Here is a 24,708-nt window from a genome sequence, read left to right as displayed (position 1 = left end):
CAGACTCCAAAGTGGTCTTTCTTCCTGCTCATCCAAAGCCTCACAATCAAGTGAAAAGTGGCTGAATCACTGGTTCTGTGCAGTCATTTAGGTTTTCCTATCCTGGGCCAGCATCCCCACACTGGCTTGGCCATGTCCAACTATTTTGGTTGTCCCATCCCAGGATGGAGGCTCTGTCCCCCATGGGAAACAAAGACCTCACCGTAAATGAAAAGAGGACTATCTTTCAGAGGGATCGTCTTTCGAAGAGAGCCTGTATTGTGTTTAAGAAAAGCTGAGGTACCAACACTGGCAGAATTTTCAGAGCAAGGCAGCGTGTCTTAGTGGTTGGGTCCATGGTCCTGAATCAGATAGACCCAAGTTTGAGTCTTGGCTCAGCTACTTGTTACATGAATAACCTTGAGCAAGCTATTTCGGAAGCTTCAGGTTCATTATATGTAAAGTAAGGATAATAAATACTAAGTGTAGTGTTCGTCATTCAGTCGTATCCGACTGTTTGCGACCCCATGTAGCCCGCCAGTTTCCTCTGTCCGTGGAATTCTCCAGGCAAGAATACTGGAGTGGGCTGCTGTTTCCTTCTCCAGGGATCTTCCTGACCTAGGGATCGAACCCAGGCCTCCTGCACTGCAGGTAGATTCTTTACCATCTGAGCCATCAGGGAAGCCCAATAAATACTGACATTATTATTATTGGGCTGGAGGGAAAAGACTACTCTGGTTGCTTACCAGTGGCAAAGCTATTTACAATCTGGATGATATTTAATCAGTCCTTACTCTGTGTGAGGTGATGTGCCAAGTGCTTAACATGGATAATTTCATTTAACTCCCCAATAACCCCCATTTTGCAAATAAGGAAGCTGAGATGCAAGTAGTTTATTAACTTGTTCGAGGTCACATCTCCTGACCAGGGGTTTGAATTCAGGTAGTCCTCTGTCTAGAGCAACTCCTCTGAACCAGCAAAATAAGCTGCTCAAAGCCCAGCATAAGTGAAGCTCACTCACCATTCATCCTCTTTGGCACTGGGGGGTAGAAAATTGGGAGCAATACATGAACAGCAAGGAAGGTTTCAACCTACTTCCTTAACCAACGTACCCTCCTGGGTCCCCTCTCTCTCATGCCACCCCCCAACTCCCAAAGAAATATTTCAGAATAGATGCTCACTGGTTACAACACAGTTGGAATGTCAATTGTCACGAGAAGTGAGGAAAACAAATGGACATGGATCATCCACAAAGGAAACAAGTTCCAAAGTGGGCAGCAACTGTATCAAAGAAGAGAGGAAAAAAGAGAAAACCCTCTCTTTTATTAAAAAATGAAGCACATGCAGAAAAGAGCATCAATTCCCAAAGAGGGAGAGAGAAGATGAAGCCTTGGCAGGAGAGTCCTCTGCAGGTATATCTGAACACCAGAACTCACCAAGAGTTCTAGAATCAATTTCCTTTTCCAATCCACCTACAAATAAATTCACAGGGGCTCATGGGACTAGAAATACTATCTCTCCGAACATATGTGGCCAACGTTAGCATTTTTAATTTCCTCCAAAAGCTCCTACCTTTCACAGGAACCCAGGAGCATGCCCACTAATGCCCACTACCTGTTTTTCCAACGGGACAGGGGTTTGGAGGGTCTGGGTAGCCCTGGTCCTCACTGAAGTCCTTAGGAATGTTGTCACCGGTCAACTCTGCTACGATGTTTGGGATGTTGCCAAAGGGACCCAAGTGTTGCAGACCTTCATGAGCTCCACCTGCCAGGAAATCAAAAGTAGATCATTTCAGGGCAATGCCATTCATTTCAACTTCTATTTATTCAGGCATACCATACAAGCAAAGTACTGTGTTCTATGCTGTGGAGAGAGAAAAGGAAATACAATAGTTCCTGCCCCTTAGGGGGTTAAAATTTTCATTGTGGAAACAGGCACAAACTGCACAAAGATCATTTCCACTCAGGGCACACTATATATGTGCTATGCTGGACATGTTAAAATACAGTACTTGGAACAGAGGAAAGGGAGAGTTCCATTAGGCTGAGAGGACGGGAGGACTTTTGGACAAGTTGGAGCTTGAGTGGCACTGACATAGAAGAGCTGGGCTTTGCAAGTTGGGCAAGGGGCTCAGGGAAGAGAAAAGGGTGCAACTGGCATCCAGATAAAAGAACAGGCTGAATGACAACCAATTACCAATAGAAGGGAGATGAAGAAAAAAATATTTGACTTTCTCCCATTCTAGATCAACCACTTAAAATTGGGGGTATTTATTTCAGTTTTTTCTTCCCTGTGCATCTTTTTCTATCCATTTGTTTATTTTTCATTTACTATTAAAGCATGTGGCTGCACGGTCTCTATCCCCATGATTATAAATGACCATGTAGTCTTCAATCCAGTGATTCCACCACAACATATTAATCATTCCCCCATTGTGGGATGTTTAGTGTTTCCCAATTTGCTCTTAGGCATTTAATTTTTTCCATATTTTGGATTAGTTTTCCTCAGAAAAGATTCCCAGAAGTCAAATTACTGGGTCAAAGGCTATAAATATTTTTATGACTCTTTATATTATATTGCCAAGCTGTTTTCCAGAAAGGAGGTACCAATTTATAAAATATCAACAAAATCTGAGAATTCTATATTTATACATCTTAACCAGTATTGGGTTTTACAAAAATAAAGTTTTATGTTTTCTTTGCTAATTTTAAAGGCTTTTAGAAAAAGTACTGTTTCCTTTTGAATGTCTTTGATTTCTAGCTCAGTCGATTTTTTTCCATGTTTGTTTACCCGATTTAATTTCTTTTCTGTGAGTTGTCTGTTTATGCTCTTGGAATTTTAGTGTTTCTCTTATCAACTTTCAAGGACATTTTACATAATAAAGGTATCAAGTCTTTGGCCATTACATTTCCTGCAAACACTTTCCATGTTGTCTGACTGACTTCTGGATATATTTGTAATAGTTTGCTAACATACGTTTTTAAAACTTATGTAGGTTTGTTGTTGTTATCCTTCAAGATCTCCTCTCACCTTCTAAACTTACTAAACTATTGGCCCTTCACAAAGGTATTATCAGTATTTAGATATTTCAGTTTTCTATTTTTAAAATTAACTCTTTGGTACAGCCACTGTTGAGGTTCCTGAAAAAATGAAAACCAGAACTGCCATGTGATCGAGCAATTCAACTCCTGGGTATTTATCCAAAGAAAATGAAAACACTAATTCAAAAAGAAATATGCAGTCCAATATTCATTGCAGCATTATTTACAATAGCCAAGATACGAAAGCAACTGAATGAATCAACAGATGAATGGATAAAGAAGATGTGTGTGTGTATATACGTGTATATATATATATATATATAGAGAGAGAGAGAGAGAACGTCAGTCAGTGGAATATTACTCAGCCATATGACAACATAGATGCACCCGGAGGGTATTAAACTAAGTGAAATCCTATATGCTCTCACCTATATATGATATCTCAGAAACAAAACAAATGAAAAAAATAACAAAATAGAAACAGATTCAGATACAGAGAGCAAACTAATAGTTGCCAGAGGGGAATGGGGGTGGCAAGGGGTTGAATGAAAGTAGAGGAAGGGAATCACACAGACTGCAGTTATAAAATAAGTCAAAGGTATGCAATATACAGCACACGGAATACAGTCAATAGCATTGTAATCAATTTGTATGGCATGTAATCTATGAAGATATGGAATCACTAGGTTGTGCACCTGAAACTAATATAATATTGCAAGTCAACTATACTTCCAAAAAAAGAAAAAAGTTAACTCTGATATATATACACTGTGTGTTTTAGGGCATGTAAAATAATTAACCAATTACCCTATCAGCACTTGCTCAGTGATTCTGTCCTTCTCTACATATTTCATCCCTTCAACAAATATTTAGTTGCCCCGTAGATACCAAGCCTGCTCTGAACACCAAGGCACAGCAGTGAATAAGAACAAGTACGTTCATGTTGTATAACTTGCTTTACTTAAATATCCTGCTTGTGCTCCGTCGCTCAGTCATGTCTGACTCTTTGCGACCCTATGGACTGTAGCCTGCTAGGCTCCTCAGTGCGTGGGATTCTCCAGGCAGGAATACTGGAGTGGGTTGCCATTTCCTTCTCTAGGGGATTTTCCCAGCCCTGGGATCGAATTCTGTCTCCTGCACCTCTTGCATTGGAAGGCAGATTCTTTACCTCTGCACCACCCGGGAAGCCCCTTACTTAAATATAATGTATGTCGATTTCCAGACTCTTGTCTTGCAGCCTTAATATCCTATAAGGCTCAGGAATCTTACTCTTCTGACACCACAGCAGCCATTTCAGGAATGAATTCCTATTTATTAGCTGTATCATGACACAGCTGCCTTGCTGCGTAATCACTATGTACATAGACCTAAACACAAAAGGGAAAATTAAAATGTGCTTGCTTGATGTGCATGAAATTAGAAACAAAATCAGGTAGTTCAGCTGGTAAAGAATTCACCTGCAGTGCAGGAGACCCTGGTTCTATTCCTGGGTCGGGAAAATTCCGTGGAGAAGGGATAGACTATCTACTCGTATTCTTGGGCTTTCCTGGTGTCTCAGACAGTAAAGAATCCGCCTGCAACGTGGAAGACCTGGGTTTGAACCCTGGGTTGGAAAGATCCCTGGAGGAGAGCATGCAACCCACTCCAGTATTCTTGCCTGGAGAATCCCCATGGACAGAGTAGCCTGGCAGGTTGCAGTCTCTGGGGGTTACAGAGTCAGACACGACTAAAGTAACTAATCACAGTACAGCATAAAGTAACCATACTTCCACCTTCACAGGAAGAATGGTCTTGCCAATGGGTTATGTTACTTAAGTCGAGCTAGGTGAGTCTCCCTTTTCCCCTGGACAAGTTGTGCCAAGGCATAAATCTCTGACACTTGCTTTTTTCCCTCTTTGTTGGTTGAATCAACTCCCATTTAGATCAACACATATTTTTCCATTGGAAATATTAATATATTCAGTAGGATCATGGTTAGCTCCTAGTGTCCTGGGAATACTATTGTCTCTTTGAAGTCACATTGCATCTTTCTGTCTTAATTTATTATGCTTAACATTTATTCTTTTGGTTTGTTTTTTTGTTTTGTTTTGACCACATAGCATGGCTTGTGGTATCTTAGTTCCCCAACCAGGGATCAAACCCATGCCCCCTGCAGTGGAAGTGCGGAGTCTTAATTCTTAAAAGGATAATTGTACCTCCTTTAATGCCAAATTCCTCTAGCTTCCAAATATAGACACCATAAAGTAACTGGGTTTTTTGGTTTATGTTTATATTATAGCTAACTGAGTGAGTAGCACACAAAATTTCTGCATTTTTAAAGAAAGGTATTATTTTTATAAATTTTCCATGTGAATATTTAAGATGTATTCTTATATAACCCATAAATACCTAAATATAGCCAATTATCCAACAGTATTAATTACATTCTTTTATGACCTTATTCATATTTTATCTATCATAATCTGGTGGCTGTGTTAAAATTTATTACTACCCATAAGTGTCTGTCAGTATCTTTTATTTCTTATTGTTTTTGCTTTAGCATTTTGATGCTATGCTAATTGCTATGTCCAAGAGTATAAATTCTTCATTTTAATTGTCATTAACTGGTAAAATTAACAATTGACAAATCATATCTTGACACATATTTCTGCTATTAGCCTTGCCAGTTTCATTCTGCTGTTTTGTTCGGTGAACCTTTGATCATTTTATTTTTAAACTTTCTGTATCTCTATGAAGATTTTTCCAATTCATACTGAGGTGCCTGCCTTCAGAGACATTCTAGAAATTCACATTTATTATCTCACATTAACCCAAGAAAGACCCACAAAAATTTAGAGAGACAGACCAGTATGCTTGGTATTGATATATCTGAGGCTTTATACCATCTTGGCATTAGAGTCACCTTGGTGATTGCTATAGGGCATGCCTTCTGGTGTGTCCATACATGTCTCAAATTTTGAAAGCACCCTAGGCTTAAGTGCCAGGAATTATCCAACTTGGCTTCAGGGAGATGCATGTCTTAATGCTCCACTAGTAATTAATGAAGGAAGCAAACACAGTTTCCTTTCTGGAAGGCCTGCCAAGGCTCTGTTTACCTCTGTGCACCAGTGCCATTAGAATGAATGGCACACTTGTTAGGGAGCAACAGATGTTTAGCACCAGGCAGATATAACACAGGCTCTTTTAAAACTGCATTTAATTACATCAAATCAAGAAATACTCACTGAGCAACTATGAGAGTTAAATGGAAATTAAAAAAAAAAAAAAATTCTATCTTTTGCACCTGGATGGGTGGAGGGGAGTTTGGGGAAGAAGGGATACATATATTTGTATGGCTGAATCCCTTTGCTCTTCAACTGGAACTATCACAACATTGTTAATCGACTATACCACAGTACAAAATAAAAAAAAAAAAATTTTAATGCTATCCTTTGTTCTCCAAGAGCTTGAATTTTATAGATAAGAAAGTGAAAGTGTTAGTTGTTCAGCTGTGTCTGACTCTTTGTGACCCCACGGACTGTAGCCTGCCAGGCTCCTCTGTCCATGGAATTCTCTAGGCAAGAATACTAGAGTTGGTTGCCATTCCCTTGTCCAAGAAATCTTCCCAACCCAGGGATAAAACCTGGGTTGATCAAACCCAGGTCTCCCACATCTCGCAGGCAGATTCTTTACTACCTGAGCCATCAGGGAAGCCAGCCAAGAAAACTAACCACGTATAGAAAATAACTAGAAAATTATATACTTGAGTATACAATCCAATGCTAGTTAACTGGTTCAGTATAATGTTTAGATTATGCTGTTCTATTTTGCGCCTGAAACCAAGTCAATCAAACTGTTAGGATGCCATGGATACTATCTGATCCATTTGTCTCTAAAAACCAAACATATTTTAAAATTATTATTCAGTCAGCTTAAAAAATATTTCTTGAGTATATATGACCATCAAGACATGGACTAGAGGGTCAATGATGAACCAGGTAAATATGACCCCTGCTCGTACAGAGTTTACAGTTTTGTAAGGGATACATAATGAAACACACATTTAATGATACAGTGAACTTACTTACAAAACAGAAGTAGACTCACACACATGGAAAACAAACTAACAGTGACCAAGAGGGAGAGCAGGAGGAGGGGAGAGAGGAATTAGGAATTTGGGATTAACACATACGCAGTACAGTATGTAAAATAGGTACACCACGAGGACCTACTCTATAGCACAAGAAACTATGCTCAATATTTTGTAATAACCTATAATAGAAAGGAATCTGAAAAAGTGTGTGTGTGTGTGTGTATATATATATATATATATATATATATATATATATACATGCTGCTCTTAAGTCGCTTCAGTCGTGTCTGACTCTGTGCGACCCCATAGACGGAAGCCCACCAGGCTCCCCCATCCCTGGGATTGTCCAGGCAAGAACACTGGAGTGGGTTGCCATTTCCTTCTCCAATGCATGAAAGTGAAAAGTGAAAGCGAAGTTGCTCAGTCGTGTCCGACTCTTCGAGACCCCATGGACTGCAGCCTACCAGGCTCCTCCGTCCATGGGATTTTCCAGGCAAGAGTACTGGAGTGGGGTGCCACTGCCTTCTCTGATATATATATATAACTGAATCACTTTGCTGTACACTTGAAACTAACACAACGTTGCAAATTAACTATACCTCAATAAAAAGAAAGGAAATACATTGAAGATGCGGAGTTATGATGTGACAGGGTTACAGTGAGGTGTCACAGGTATGCAGAGAAGCAATATCTAACCTAGATCTACGACGTGAAGGATTGCCTGCAAGAAGCAACGTACCAATGATTATGCTCTGGGCCATAGAAAATACAAATGTGAAAGACAGGATTCCTGCTGCCTACTTAGTTATTCATTCTAGTTGGTTGTTTAGCACCAAAACAACAAGCCAGTGGTCCATGATAAGATACATTCCTTGATAGAATTCACTATGGTATTATAAATGATGTGGAAATTCAGGAAATAGGGAACCTTCCAGGAAAACTTCCATGGAAGAGGTGACACGTGAGTTGAAGCAGGAAAGGCAGGATCCATCCTTATTGGTAGTGAAGGAAAAGCCACACGTAGGGCACAGAGGTAGGTGAGAGCAAGGAATATTTGAGCATCTGTAATGAGCACTGCTTGGAAGGGAGGAGCTAGATAGAAGGGGAGACAGCCAACACCAAGCAGAAAATTATGAAGTGATATAATAACAAACAGCAACCAAAGCTGTATGGGAAGAAGAGTGATATAATAATAGGATGTTGTGTAGAGCATTAATTTATCGATAGTTTAAAACCCTCTTTCCCACCAAGGGTGCACATCAGAATCACTTGTGGAATTTTTAAAAATCCCAGCCCTCTACCCCAGATCCACTGTACTCAAGCATCTTTCTGAAGGCCACTGTACAAAGGTAGACGGGAAGGAAGTTAAGAAGCCTTCATAACACACTACTGCTGACACTCAGGGGAGAGGTGACACAGATTGGGATGGAGCAGCCACAACACAAGCAGAAATAAGAGAAATCTCAAACAGTGCAGAAGGGAGAGATGAGTCAAGAGTCCATGCGCTACTGACAGGTGAGGAGGGGATCTGGCTGCTCACTGCCCAAAAGCAATAAACATGCCAGGTTGGTGGAAAGGGAAGTTTGCTTCATTTCAGATGCTGGTAACCAGGGGTGGGGGCTGGGGGCGGGACATCTGTCCAAAGGCCGACTGCCCCCCAACTGGCAACTAGTGGGGCACGAGCTTTGACAGACAGAAGGAGGGGGCTACATGCAGAAACAGCACAGTCATCTCTGATCTGCCAGTCATCTTCAAATTGGTCATCGGTGCTCTGACCAGTGTCATCTTGATTGCTTCAGTTAACCTTCAGTTCCAGGGTCCATTTGTTCCCGTTTCTTTGAGGCCAGCTCCTAGAATTGTAGCAACTCATGTCCTGGGTACAGTCTGGTCATCATGTAGTTAACTTCTCCACCTGATGTTTTAGTATCTATAAGACAGCTCACAGGATATGGCTCAGAATATTATCTACAGCCCTTGAGAAAGAAATAAAGGTCCTTGACTATGCTGAATGACTACGTTATTATTATTTGGTCTCCGTTGACTGTTTTCCTTTGTTTCTGCAAGTTCTCATTTCTCTGATTAAACTTATCCCTTGACTAAAGTTTTCCACAGACAAAAGGCAGGCAGAGGTCATGGTGGGGGTGGGGTGGCGGGAGGGACCATGGGGGTCCTGCTCCATTTCACATGAAGTTTCCAAAATCTAGAGGCCCCTTTATTTGGGAAAATAATGCCATTGGTTAAAGATGGGATCTTTCACTACAGCTTTTAAATTATTTCAGGCAATTAATTAATTAATTCTATCTGGTGATGATGCTTTATTTATCTGTTTCCATCATGGCCATATCACTCCACAAATGTCTCTAGAATAGATTGAAAATATTTCATTCTTGCCAAATAAATGTTAAGCCCTTTTGCTTCTATGAACAGCAACTTCGGAATATGACCTTACCTCTTCTTGATACTTTGGGACTATTATTGGGAATATCCGTGACTCTACAGTGCTGTAGCAGTGTGTTCTCAGAGCATTAAAATGTATACAGTAATACAACTGTAATAAGTGGTCCCAGCTGCTAGGGCTTTTAAAGTTCTTTGTCTTCTCCTTCTTTGTAAGCTATTAATCCTAGTCATCCTCAATCCTTTTCATAATAAAGTACAGTGCATAAATAAATAGCGGGTCTAGGTCCTGCAAGTCTTGTCTTCTAATTTGCTTTACCACACACATATGCATGACTTGAGGATCCTGTCAAAATGTAGACTCTGCTCAACAAACGAGGGACGGACCTGACACTGCATTTCCAGCAAGCCCCCAGGTGATGTTGATGCTATTGCTCCATTAACCATACATTCAGTATCAAGGGCTAGAAAAGGAGAGCCAGACTTACTCAAATTAGATGCAAACTAAGAGTAAATTAGCACCGAGAACGTTGGCATGACCATCTTGGTTCGTGGAGTTTGTGACATTCAGTGTGGCCGCTGAGAGGCTTTTTGAAAGTCACTTAAGGTTTCAGATAAGGGAACTATAGCTAGCAGAAGTCCCTTTACAGACGGTTTTATTCCAATTATAGAGGCACTCTCACACATTTCACAAGAAAAGGAGCCCACTGCACCCTTCTTCATTCAAACTAATCCTGTAGGGACTGGAAGCAAAGACCTCGCTCATGAAGCATGAAGGTATGTTCTCGTGGAATAAGCAACGTCCTTTCAGGGAATAAGTGGAGCCCCACGGGTCACCCCATGATGCAAGAGCTGGGATCCGAGGGGGATGGTTTTGATAGACGTCAAGTTTGGTCAGAAATGAAGACAATAAACAGGGACTGCACCACTCCCCTGCCTTTTTGTAACATTATGGTTTCAATTGTTTCAGACTACTTTAATATCTTTATTAAAAAGTTTTAGTGAGGTCAGTAGGACAAGAGTTACTACTCATAACTGTGAGCAGTGAGTCCTGGGAGACCTTTACTTGCCTAAAGCTGCTCAGCCAGTCAGTGCTATTTGCAGCCTGGGATCCCAGGGCTGTTTCCATGCCCCCATGGGGCCTCAGGCAGCCCATCCGGACCCTTTGCAAAGATTAGCTCGAGAGCAATCATTGGTAGAATGACCTTTCGGCATAAAAGAGGCCTCTCTCATATTTTCTATCTCACTCTGAGGCTCCAGAGTGTCAGCGACCAGTGGGGGTCGACATCCTACTCGAGCCAGGCACCAGCAGAATGACTCTGAGATGGGGCGCCAGCCACAGGCCTCACCATCGTGGTTCCTGCGTGTCTGAGTGCCAGCCTCATGCCAGAAGGTTTAGAGCAACCAGACACAGCCCCTGCCCTGCAGACTCTGCTTTGCAATCTGGTAACACCCTGACAAGCTCGCGGCCAGCAGTCTCACCCGCAGCCCCATGCTGGGGCCCCTGGGGAGCCATGCGACTGGGCAATAAAGGAGAATTGTGGTGGGGCAGCCTGGTGCCAAGGAGCCAGTCACCCACCTCATAAAGAGGGAGTTCCGTGAGGAGAGTCTGGCAGGCAGCGGGCACACTCGCCTGAATACCAGCCATTCAGCTGAAGGGAAGGCATCCAGCAGTTTTCACTTATGTTACCACAAACAGCAGACGCTAAAAATACCCTGCGGTCTGGGCCTTCATTCCTCCGCGTGTCTCCATACATCATTTATAAAGCAATGACCAGCTTTCCTTTTGTTCACAGTCTGGGAGACTGAAGCAGTCAGGTGATTCCAATGAGTGTAGCCCTCCTGTGTTTCTCCCTTCAAAGGTGCAAAAGAGGGGGCAGCAGAGAAAGAGGAAAGAAAGTGGAGACAACAAAGGCCCCGGCGGGGCTGACATTTCTGAGGTGTGCAGGCTCAGTCATGTCTGACTCTTTGCAACCCTATGGCTTGTGGCCCGCCAGGCTCCTCTGTCCATGGGACTTCCCAGGCAAGAATACTGAAATGGGTTGCCACTTCCTCCTCCAGGGGATCTTCCCCACCCAGGGATGGAACCCACCTCTCCTGCACTGGCAGGTGGATTCTTTACCACTGAGTCACCTGGGCATTCTCCCCCAGGAGCTGAGGAAGAAGGTAAAGTGAGGCGGGCAGGGCGCCTGAGAGTGGTTTCTGAGGCTGCAGAGCCGGTGTGGACCCTGTGACAGGGCAGCACCGGCTGGACGTGAGAGGACACAGGGGGCCTTAATGAGGAAGGGCTGGCTGGCCCTGAAGGTTTGTGGTGTTTACCTCACAACCTGTAAACACACACACTTTTACAAAAAGTGCCATCCCTTCTCAACTTGGAGGACGCTAGGCAGGCCTTGGGGATGTGGTGGGCTTGGTTCCAGACCACCGCCATCAAGTAATATCACAATGAAACCAGTCACACAAATGTTTTGGTTTCCCAGTGCGTATAAAAGTGATGTTCACACCGTACTGTAGTCTATTAGGTGTGCAAAGCATATGTCTAAAAAAACAATGTACATACCTTCATTAGGAAGATACATACATTCTTACTATGTATCATGGATCTTCTCTGCTGTGTATCTGAAACTATCACAACATTGTTAGCCAGCTATACTCCAATACAAAATTAAAAAAAAAAAAAAAAAACTGGTATCAGGGCTGCTGCTGCTAAGTCGCTTCAGTCGTGTCCAACTCTGTGCGACCCCATAGACAGCAGCCCACCAGGCTCCCCCGTCCCTGGGATTCTCCACTGGAGTGGGTATCAGGGCACATTTGAAAAAAAAAAAAGACACATTTTTATTATAAAGTGCCAACCATCATCAGAGCCTTCAGAAAGTCATAGTGGTCAAAAAGATCACTGTACTAAATATGATAATGAAAAAGCTTCTAGTAGTGTGAATCCAGTATTCTTGGGCTTTCCTTGTGGTTTAGCTGGTAGAGAATCTACCTGCAATGGAGGAGACCTGGGTTTGATCCCTGGGTTGGGAAGATCCCCTGGAGAAGGGAGAGGCTACCCACTCCAGTATTCTGGCCTGGAGAATCGAATGGACTATAGAGTCGGACACGACTGAGCGACTTTCACTTTCCCTTTCAGTGTGACAGTCACCAAAATGTGACAGAGACAAGAAAAGAGCAAATGCTGTTGGGAAAATGGTGCTGATCGGCTTGTTCAATGCAGGGTTGCTACAAACCTTCAATTTGTTTAAAAAAAAAAAAGGTAAAACAAAACCCTGCATCGTTTGTGCAGAGCAATAAAGTGAGAATGCCTGTAATCTGTCACTTCCTATACAATCATGCCTGGGTTTCTCAGCATAGCATTCAGGCAGTTTCAATGCACAGGACTGTCTGTACTAGAGCAAAGAGTAGAAGCAAGGAGAAAGGGCTGGAAAGAAACAACTTAGCCCTTATTAAAGAGGGGAAACACCTGAAAGAAATGGCCAACTTAAGGGGTGGGATTTAAAAAATTTTTAATGTCTAACCTTTGTTTCTTCTTCCTTCAAACCCAGTAATTTCAGTGGGCTCAAAGGAAGAAATGAAAATGATTAAGAGTAGTTTCTGCAGACTCACATAAAGGCATGGAGAACAGACTTGCGGTTGCCAAGGGGGAGAGCAGTAGGGGAGAGAAGAACTGGGAGTCTGGGGTTAGCAGATGCAAGCTATTATATATAGGAAGGATAAACAACAAGGTCCTACTGTATACCACAGAGAACTATACCCAATATCTTATGAGAAAACCAAAATGGAAAAGAATATGGAAAAGAAAATAGATTTATATGCATAACTGAATCACTTTGCTGTACAAAAATTAATACAATATTGATTTATAATATTTACTGTATTTACACTTTAATAAATTTTTTAAAGTAGTTTCTGTAAATATCCATTCTCAAAATTAACTCTGTGCATTAAAGCCTTTTTTGCCTTGATTCCTGGTGAGAAATGAGAGTCCTAAAGGTCAAATGTAGTTGTGAAAAGCAACTAATTTTCATTTACTGAGGATCCACAGACAAGCCTGGGTAAAGAATATGCCTGCAATGCAGGAGACAGAGGAGATGCAGGTTCAGTCTCTGGGTTGGAAAGATCCCCTGGAGAAGGAAATGACAACCCCACCCAGTATTCTTGCCTGAAAGATCCCATAATCAGAGGGGACTGCTGGGTTACAGTCCATGGAGTCGCAAAGAGTTGGACATGATTGAGTGACTTCACTTTCACTCTTCACTTTCATGCATTGGAGAAGGAAATGGCAACCCACTCCAGTGTTCTTGCCTGGAGAATCCCAGGGATGGGGGAGCCTGGTGGGCTGCCGTCTATGGGGTTGCACAGAGTCGGACACAACTGAAGCGACTTAGCAGCAGCAGCAGAGCGACTAGGCACACATGCACACAAAAAGAACACCTTATATATTAAGAAACTTTATAGCTTCCCTTTGTTCAGGTTCAAATCCACATGTTGTCAGGCATCTGATGATATCCCAAACCCTTTTTAACTTGGGCATAAGATGCTAAATGCATAACTAAGTGCCTGGAATGTAATGAGCAATCAATAAATATAAACTCCTTCCATTATCCAATCAATATTTCCTAATAGCACAATTAACGGAGACCAGATTCACGATCCTACATATTTTTCATTCTGATGCCCACAGTTCTGTACCTGGGGCAGTTAGCAACAAGGGCTCAAAAACAGCTGAACTCTTTATTATTAAACAGTAGTGCATCCTCATTCACTTAAAACTAAGAAATTAATGCTTGAACTCACTTCACTCATTGTTTTCAAGCACACAGCCCCCTCCCCAACCAGGCGGCATCAACTCTTTCTCAAGGATTTGCTATCCAGTTATAGGAAACAAAACATGTCCACATAAATACACACCTAATTTAAGTGCCAGTTTCATGGAACAGACCATGAGCACTGTGGGAGAAAAGAAAGACGCACCCTAGGATGAGAAAATAGCCTCTAATCATGTACAATTAGCGATGGATGCTATGTCTTCAATTCTCCTCCTCCCTAGTAATGGAATTCAGTTTAAGCTGTTTAGAATGGTGAGGACTTATGTTGCAATATTCACATTCTCTAAACTCATGACAAGTGACCCCAAAGCACACAACATTTGGTAATTGAGAAAAACAAAGGAATGATTCTATCTATGCTGAATTGGCTTATTCATTGATTTGCCCCAGGGCAGGGGGCTAGTCCAGGCGGCTTGCTAAAGCTATCCTAATGCTCTGAGTGTGAGCCCGATTCCTCAACAGGGACTTCCCCACGTAGCCAGCGTCCCTGGAAAATGCACTCCATTTTGCTGGCATCATCCTATATGTGCTGGAGAGATTTGAATTGAGTTGCGCCTGCTGGCAAGGAAGCAAAAATAGAACTCACTGTTCAGATATTTTGTCTTGAAAGGCATTTGTTTTCATTCCTTTTCTTTCTTCTGCTTGCTCCCTCATCCTAGGAGCTAAGAATCTCAGGTTCCTTTGGGACCAAAGGCAACATTATCAGCATCTACTCAGAGGCACGCAAACAGTGAAGGCAGAAACTCGGAGTCGAAATGTAGTGCATTTGTAGCTTTCACATGTCCATATGGTCCCAATTTAGGATCACAAGCAGAGTTGTTTATTTTAGAAAAGCTTTTTAGTTCACTTTTAAGGTATTTTGCTTAGGCATTGCTTGCTTTTCAAAAGGAGAAAATGTGTATTTTTTTCCAAAGTGGTGTTTGTTTTGGCTGTTTACTCATTTGCAAAAGTTCAAATTCTATTCTGTGAATTTAACTCATTTGCCTGCAGCCGCCACAAGCCCCGCCCCTTCCCAACATGTACACCTCAAACCCCAAATTAAAGTAAAATGCATTAATTTGAAAATGAGGCATTTTCAGGATAGCTGTGAATTTTGTGGGTTTTGAAAAAATCGTTTTAACAGGTAATTTACATTGTAGCATTTCCAGTCCCTTCATGTAAATTTATTTGCTGCCTGAAATGAAGTCTCTATTTGGCAATTTGTATGGAGACCAGGTATGTTTTTGTACTGAGGTTAGAGCCAATTTGGGGTCATTTAAAACCTGTAGTCTGTGATTCTTGCTGAAATTATGTGACTTGATTGGGAGGTAGTGGAGCTTAAGTTAAGGTATCAACTAATGTTGAAAAAATAATGGGACATATAAACAAAACTGGTCCCATCACTTCATGGCAAATGGATGGAGCAAAAGTGGAAACAGTGACAGATTTTATTTTCTCAGGATTCAAAATCACAGCAGATGGTGACTGCAGCCACGAAATTAAGATACTTGCTCCTTGGAAGAAAAGCTATGACAAATCTAGACAGTGTATTACAAAGCAGAGACATCACTTTGCCGACAATGGTCCATATAGTTAAAGCTATGATTTTTCTAGGAATCATGTATGGATATGAGAGTTGGACCATAAAGAAGGCTGAGCACTGAAGATGTGATGCTTTCAAATTGTTCTCTTGAAGACTCTTGAAGAGTCCCTTGGACTGCAAAGAGATCAAATCAGTCAATCCTAAAGGAAATCAACCCTGAATATTCACTGGAAAGACTGATGCTGAAGCTGACGCTATAATATTTTGGCCACCTGATGCAAAGAGCCGACTCATTGGAAAAGACCCTGATGCTGGGAAAGATTGAGGCCAGGAGAAGAAGGGGGTGAAAAAGGATGAGATGATTGGATGACATCATTGACACAATGGACATGAGTTTGAGCAAACTCTGGTAAATAGTGAAGGACAGGGAAGCCTGGGGTGCTACAGTCCATGGGGGTGCAGAGTTGGACATGACTTAGCGACTGAACAACAACAACACAAAATTGGGGTAGGGATGGGTATTAGGTGAGGATATTGGTTTAAAAAAAAAAAGGCAAACTATGAACTTGGAGCCTCCAGCACCTGGTTCCACCTAGAGTCCTGTTGTCTCCAATTACTCAAAGCTCCCAACTACATCTTCCTTTCTGAAACTTCACTTACTGAAGACATCCTCTGTCCAAAATCCGGGCCCCACATTTCCGTTCTTAGTGATGTGACAAGTCCTGGGTGTCATTTCTGTGGGTGAGGTCTCTAATGAGTATGAATTAACACATGGTACTCTGCTCCTGTATAACATTTTTGCACATTATAGAATTCCTGGGATAATTATTTTAACTTACGTTCATGACTTCACTAACAGGAGTTCCCGGCTCCCTGGGGTACCAGCCAAAGAAACAAGCAGGCTATGTCAGGTTCTCAGGTCAGGAGAAAGGGCAATGGCAGTGATGATCTAGGTAGGCAGGCAGAAATCAATGTAAGGAAGACCTCAGAGGCCAAACCAGAACCAAGGAAATGGCTACAACATTCACAGTTAGAGACTGAGCACCCAAGGAAATAGCTTCCAACACAAAAGAAAATAAGGGATGTCTGAAAGTGAAGCAAAAGTGTTATTCATTCAGTCATGTCCAACTCCTTGCAACCCTATGAACTGTAGCCCACAAGGCTCCTCTGTCCATGGAATCCTCCAGGCAAGAATACTGGAGCGGGTTGCCATTTCCTTCTCCAGGGGATCTTCCCCACCCAGGGATCAAACCTGGGTCTCCTACCTTGCAGGTAAATTCTTTACCGTCTGAGCCACCAGGGAAGGATGTCTGCAGAAGCATAAAATAGGGAAGCACTGAATGGATGAGCCAATAGGTGAAATCAACAGCAAGTCCTCATGATCATGGAGGTGGTCCTCTGCCCCGGACTTAAGCTCTTTGATAAAGCAGGAGTGTTATAGGGGAAGCAGGCCACTGGGAACAGACTGAGAAGGAAGTGTGAATAAGGGGCAGCAGAGACCATGATGGGTCCATTCTGAATGGGATGGAGATGGGAGAGGTGATAGGGCTTGGCACTCCACTTGCTTGGAGTCGTCAACTTTCTGAGGTTCTGCACTGGCCAGAGGAGCAGCAACCTGGCTCAGGAATCTAATCATTTCATATGGCAGCCCCCTTGTCAGTAGATTAAGACAGAGGAACTGAATTGGGGTCAGAGAAGGCTTTTGGGCCATGACAAAGAACACTCCCACTTAGTCTTACTAATTGGTACCTGCATGATATAGTCCCTATTTCCCTTTCTCCATCCAAAGCTGCCGTAAGTAACTAAGCATTTTTATAAAGAGCTAGCATAAGCATTTGTTTTGGACAAACAGTGATCTCTTCGCAGGACATTCTTTTCTGAGTTTCTAAGCAGCTGTTACCTTTTTTCTTTCTTTTTATTGTTTCTGAATTCTAGCCTCGGGAGGAGAGGGCAGGTGGTATGTGTGTTGGAGGAAGGAGGGACACTTGGACTAAATCTCCTGCAAACGTTCCGTATATAGTGTTTCTGATCTGTAGTCTTCCTATCTCACACAAATATTCCCAACTTCTTCCTTTTGTATCCATGTAATCTCTTCCTGGCAATAGTTAAGAATAAAACCACATCCTCACATACTGCCGATGGGAATGTATCAATACCAGGAGGCAGCTGCTTTGGGAAACAATCTGGCAGCTTCTCAAACAGTTCCACAGAGCTATCCTATGACCCAACTGTTCCAGGTCTAGGTATTGATATATACCCGACAGAAATGAAAACATATCCCCCCACAAAAGCTTGTACTCAATGTTCAGAGAGACGTTAATCCATAATAGCTAAAAAATAGAAATTTAAACTAAGTGTCAATTTAAAAAATAATACGACAACATCAAAACCAATAAAAAATGCTTAGCTACTTATTCTATCTTCATTACTTAGTATAAATTAAGTGCCAAGTGCCATACCCAGAGCCAGGGCCCCCTGGCATGCTGGAGGAGACACGAAGTTGATTGTCACAAAGTGTGTGGAAATGGAAGCAGCTCCCACCACGGAGGACACAAGAGAGACATAAGCTATGCAACACTGAAATCATAGATCACAAGTTCCTTCTGAACCTTAGAAACGGCAGTCTTCCTTACCCACACATGGTCCCGAGAGTGAAGAAAGCATAATTCAAATTCATTCATAAACCCAGACTTACATTTTAAAATAGCCTTAAAAAACAATTAAAAAAATTTTGAAATGGCTTCAACCTCCCCACCCACTCTACTAACCAAAATTTTGACTAGAACTACTGATGAGAAACAAATTTCATAGCCCCTCCTTTACTTGCAATAGTAGATAGCAGTGCTGTCCTACAGAAATATGATGAAAGCTACATAGTTAATTTTAAATTGTCTAGTAGCCTTATTTCAAAAAAATAAAGAACAGATGAAGCTTAATTTTAAAAAATGTATCCCAATAAATGCAAATTGCTATCATTTCATAAATAAGAAGGGCTGATGAGATATTTTGCATTCTTTTATTTATTTATGGTATTGCCTTCAAAATCTGGTGTGTGGCTTATATTTAGAGTATATCATAATTCAAACCAGGCATCTGTCAAGTGTGTGGCAGCCACCTGTGGCTGGGGTCTACGTGGGCAGCTCAAGTTAGAGGAGGTGAGGTATGCTGTGCAAAAGTAGGGGCCCTGCAGTCTGCCTACCTGAGTTTGAATCTTGGCTCCTCATACTACTCTATGACTTCATCTATAAAATGCGGATACAAATTATGTCAATTTTCAGAGGTTGGTATGAGGATAAAATAAAAAAGGATGGGGGAAGGGATAGTTATGGAGTTTGGGATGGATATGTACACACCGTTATACTTAGAATGGAGCTCTGCTCAATGTTATGTGGCAGCCTGGATGGGAGGGGAGTTGAGGGGAAAATGGATACATGTGTGTGTGTGGCTGAGTCTCTTTGCTGTACACCTGAAACTGGCATAACATTGTTAATCAGCTACACCCCAATACAAAATAAAAAGTTTAAAAAATAAGATAATAGGATAATGAAATGCATAAATAACATAAATGAATAAATGAAAATAATAAAAAACTTTTAAATTAAACATATTTTTTAAAAATAGTAAAATAAAATAATAAAGTAAAAAAATATAAAAATAAAATAGACTTTGTAAAGTTTTTGCAGGATCCTGGCAAATGTTAAGTGGTTGTCATTTTAATAATGCATGCATGCCATACTTTAAAACTTATGTGATCCTGGACAAGATATCTTTACCTTTTAAAATATTCATTTTCCTTTTCTGTAAAACAGGGTAATAGTAATGCTTCATTAAGAAGATTAACTGGTACAAACATAGGACTTAATAAACGTTCGTTTCTTTCCCCTTGGCTTCAGGTGTCACCAAACAGAGAAACAGCCAAAAGGCCAACAGAACAGCAACAGAAGTAACTGGCAGACTCGGTCGTCACAAGGGAACTGCAGGAAAACATCCAGATGGCTCCAACCTACCTCGGGCAGTTTGAGAGGGCCCACAAGACGCGTTTCTTTTCTGGTGCCTGTACTAGAAGCCGTCTGACAGCAAGCAGGCTCGCTGTTTCCTATGCTGATGGAGGATGGAGTTTCACCTTCTGTGCTGTGTCCCTATGTATGCCCAATTCAATAGACGGCCATTCAGTATTTTAAAGTTACAGCCTTGACTTGATCCTCTTGGTGTTAATAAGAAGAAAAACAAACTATTCGTGTGTTATAAAATTCAAAATCTCTAATGGTAATGGCTTTGACTGCTTTCCTACTCTGGGGTTTGTTTTTTTCATATTTAATGGCTTATACAAGATTTTGAGAAGGAAAACTTAAAAATTTTAATTAGAACCATATCCTAAATATCCTTCTCCTCCTCTGCATATTTGTTTATTTTTTCTTAGGATTGATTTGTTAAGAGTTTTGGAATTACCAGAGAAGAGCTTTTGAGGATGTTTGAAATCCATGATTCAAAACAGGGAGGGTCCCAAGAGTGATGGGATTGCTTATGACACCAGAAGGATCCAGCCATTCCTCTACCCAGGGGCTCAGAACCTTCCACCCTGCACTTCAAAATGTTGTAACTCCTCCCAAGGTTTTAATGTCCCTTCATGCTTTAATGTTCCAGAAGGCTTTTTTTTTTAATAATAAAACTGCCACGAGAATCACAGTGAGCTTTAGGTGACACCAAGGGTTCAGCCATTCCTCCCACCAATAGAAAGGGAAATTCAGTAAGATGTGAACAGTACTTGATTCTACCTAAATGGATTCACATCTCTGACTCCCCATTTCTCCAGGGAAATCAATAAAACTAAGGGTAACAGTTAAAAAGTGAAATAAAACAAACATCACAAAACACCCTCCACTGACCTAGGCCCCCTCTTGACCCAGACATATCTCTATCACCATGTTCTTTCTCTCAGAAAGTGGCAAAACCCACACCTTTAAAAAAATACAGGCGTTAATGCTGATATGATCAATTAAATAAACAGAAATGAGTACAGATGTCTTACCAAAGGGCTTCCCAGGTGGCACTAGAGGTAAAGAACCCATCTGCCAATGCAGGAGACATAAGAGATACTGAGGAGGGCATAACAAATCACTCCAGTATTCTTGCCTCAAGAATCCCATGAGCAGAGAAGCCTGGCAGGCTACCACCCATAGGGTCACACAGAGTCAGACAGGACTGAAGTGACTTAGCATGCACGCACTTCTTACCAAAGTGGAAATAAATATCCTGAGAATCTTCACAGAGATTTTTCAGGATACTCATGTTATTCTAACAATCTCAATGGCATCAGGCACGTTTTAGGGAAAGGGGACCCTGATGGATGAATGTACTTTTAATTCATTTGAAGACAATGATTTTAGATTTAAGGGACTTTGCAGTGGCTTGGGAAGGGGTGCCCAACCACAGAGATGTCATTTAAATCATGAAAAGGTTTTCATTCAAAAACCCCAAGAGTTTCACTCATATTGATGTCCGTTCCCCATATGATGGAGGGAGAGGAATGACTGTGAAAGGAAGAAGGCTCTCTGAGACCAAAATTGAAGACACAAATAGAGGCTGAGATCCCGTAGGCATCCATCCCTGGCCCAGCCCACGGTTGGGAAGAAAAGAGTGGTCTCGGGATTTATTATTATATACTTTGGAACTGCATATCCTGAGACTGTGGTCTCCTTACTGTACTTACACCTTACTTACTGTGAAGTGAAGTGAAGTGAAGTCGCTCAGTCGTGTCCGACTCTTTGCGACCCCATGCTCTGTAGCCTACTAGGCTTCTCCATCCATGGGATTTTCCAGGCAAGAGTACTGGAATGGGTTGCCATTTCCTTCTCCAGGGGATCTTCCTGACCCAGGGATTGAACCCAGGTCTCCCGCATTGCAGGTAGACTCTTTACTGTCTGAGCCACCAGGGAAGTTCCTGTTACTTACTGTACTTTCTCCTTACCGTAGCCTCTGTCCCCTTCAGTATTCTTTTTTTTTTTTTTTAATTTGGCCACACAGCTTGTAGGATCTCATTTCCCTGACCAGGGATTGAACCCAGGCCACAGCAGTAAAAGCCCAGAATCCCAACCACTAGGCCACCAGGGAATTCGCCCCCTTCAGTATTCTTTATGTACAGCAGCTACTCAAGATGTATTTGTTGATAGAATGGCCTCCATTTTGTGAGACTGGTGTAACTAAGTGGTTCAAAGCAGGATATATGTTATTATACAAATAAAAAAATTCTAGCAGGACACACATGACCAGGGATCTTGCTATAACTGTCCCTAGAGGTGAACTGACAGTGAAGTGAATGAAGCTGAAGATTCAAAGTCTTTCGTTTGCATAGACTGCTTCCAAGGCCCTGGACCTAATTTTGTAATTTGGTATTATTTGTCTTAAAGAGGGTTTCCAAATTACATAAGCTTCAGGCCTCACAAAGCTTAGATCTGTTCTGGGCTTGTTCTTAAAAGCCATCCATGAATGCCATCGTGAAGTTTTCATCTGCCATTATTTTAACTCCTACTTATCCAAGGCAAATATAAATCATCTAGCTCCGGAACCCTGGACAAATTAGGCCTGGTTTTCCTCACTTCTGAAAATGACAGGTGACTCAATAGGATTCCTCAGATCCCCAAAGAGAGAGATGTGAAGTGAGACGCAGTGGGGAAAGTAGGTGGCAGAGGACCCTGGCCCTCAGCTCCACTCCTGGCTGCACTGCTGTAGCTGGTACATCCGTCACCTCAGCAAGGAACTTCAGGACCAGTGTTCTCTACCATGAAACAAGACAGGTGGACAAGATGCTCTCTGAAGCCCCCTCTGGTCATGCGCTTCCCTAATCTAAGCCAGGGGCCACACCTCTCACCCACTCTCACCAGATGCTCACAACAGCTCCAGGGAGTATTCAGTGGAGAATTCTGGCAAGTTTCCGGCTTCTAATTCAGTGTTCTTTCTGCTATACCCCATTAAAGCTATTTGCCAGCCGAGCAGTATTTAAATAAGGCTGATGTCATTGTTTTTGATGGCCTTCAAAAATGCACTCTTGTCACGCCGAGTCAAAGATGACGCTCTGACATGAACCAGCCTTGTAGCACGCGGTTGTGGAGACCATAAGCATGCAGCTCCCTTCCCACGAGAGGTGCTGGATTTGAGGCTGCAGCTGAAAGAGACGGTCTGCAGGAAAAGGTCATTTTGGTCTCATGCCTCCATATTCCAAACCAGATTTCTTTTTCTCCACTACTTGACTGCCCACTGCCGACAGCTAGACAATCATTGGAATCACCTGGGGCACCAAAAAAAAAAAAAAATCCTCAGCAGCCTCAACTCCCCAGAACTACCAAATATAAAGTCCTGGAGAAGTTGTTGGTTAGTTGCTAAGTTGTGTCCAACTCTTGCAACCCCATGGACTGCAGTCCACCGGGCTCCTCTGTCCGTGGGATTTCCCAGGCAAGAATACTGGAGTGGGTTGCCATTTTCCTTCTCTAGTGGATCTTCCTGATTCAGGGATCGAACCACATCTCCTGCATTGGCAGGCGGATTCTTTCCCACTGTACCACGTGGGAAGCCCTCTGGAGAGATTGGGAGCCAGGAATCTTTAGTTCCATAAGCTTCCCAGGTGATTCTGTTTATCTATCAAATGAGAATCTTGCTGTTGTCTGTCGTTTTCTCTATCCTAATAGGCCTGGAAATGCCACAGCACTTGAAATAGTCTATCCAGCTACTCTGATGCCTCTTGCTACAAAGTCAACTGGGGTAGTGTTGGCTGGGACAAGTAGTAACAGCCAGAGAATAACTCTTTCACAAGAGAACACCCGTGTACAATCCTGTTACATGAAGTGTCCAGAGTACACAAATCCAGACAGACAGAAAGTAGATTAGTGGTTGCCAGGGACTGGGAAAGGGGAACACGAAGTGAAGGGAGGGGGTGGGGGGCAGAGATGGAGGGGAGTGATAGCTAAGGGGAAGGGGTTTCTTCTAGGGGTGATAAAAATGTTCTAAAGTTGATTATGGTGATGAGAATATGCTGAAAACCATCAAAGTGTATGCTGTAGATGGGTAAATTTTATGGTATATGAATTACATCTCAATAAATAAATAATAACCAGTCCTAACCTTCCCTTCCTCTTCTGTACACACATATAAAAACACATACACACACCAGGCCAACTTGTGATCACTGGCAGGTTAACTCCAAACACCCAACAAGCCTCTGTGTTGGACACTCAGCCTCCTTATCACCTCAATCCCCTGTGCTGCTGCTGCTGCTAAGTCGCTTCAGTCCTGTCCGACTCTGTGCTCCCTCCCCTACCAGACACCAAAATCGTCCCAGGCCGATAGCACCACCTGGTGGCCATCACAGGAACTCTCTGACCAGGTACTTGGGCTCTCCCCTTCTCTCTCACAGAGTCTGAGGACCTCAGACATAAGCCATTCTCTCCTCTTTTCTGCTTCCAACTTCAGGGTTCGATTCATTATAATTTAGGTAATCAATTATTTATACACAAGCATTCCCTTCCTCTCTTCTCCCAATCCTTTCCCAGAGTCCAATCCCTCAATTAGTGCTAAAAAGCATAAGGAACTTAAGTTATGAGCCTGCGCTGTGAAGAAGGCAAACTCTGAAAGTGGGTAGACACAACTCGATCTACTAAACAAAAACACATATTATTAACAAATGTTTCAGAGAATAAGAAAAACAAACAGCTGCATAATAGAAAGATGGTCAGTTTTGTTAGTAATCAAATAAATACAAACTGAAACAAAGAGACATCTTTTGTGCCTGTTAAATTCAAGGATTCCTAAGGTAATACTCGTAGTTAACTAGTGAAATAAGATTCCCACAAACAGAGAGAGAGAGAACAACTTTATTAG

General features: G+C 42.1%; 1 protein-coding gene across 2 annotated transcripts in view; it reads right to left on the bottom strand.

Moving 5' to 3' along the window:
* SCG5 (secretogranin V) overlaps positions 1-24,708 on the bottom strand; it is a 56,515-nt gene that overhangs the window by 15,960 nt on the left and 15,847 nt on the right. For both annotated transcript variants that reach the window (XM_005892473.3, XM_005892474.2), the window contains exon 3: positions 1,594-1,743. In XM_005892473.3, the coding sequence (XP_005892535.1) occupies positions 1,594-1,743 (150 nt within the window). The remainder of the gene's footprint in view (positions 1-1,593; positions 1,744-24,708) is intronic.

This window comes from Bos mutus, chromosome 10 (genome assembly GCF_027580195.1).
Source record: "Bos mutus isolate GX-2022 chromosome 10, NWIPB_WYAK_1.1, whole genome shotgun sequence".
Taxonomy (NCBI): Eukaryota; Metazoa; Chordata; class Mammalia; order Artiodactyla; family Bovidae; genus Bos; species Bos mutus.
The sequence above is the reverse complement of the archived record's forward strand: the minus strand, read 5'-3'. Positions and strand labels throughout refer to the sequence as shown.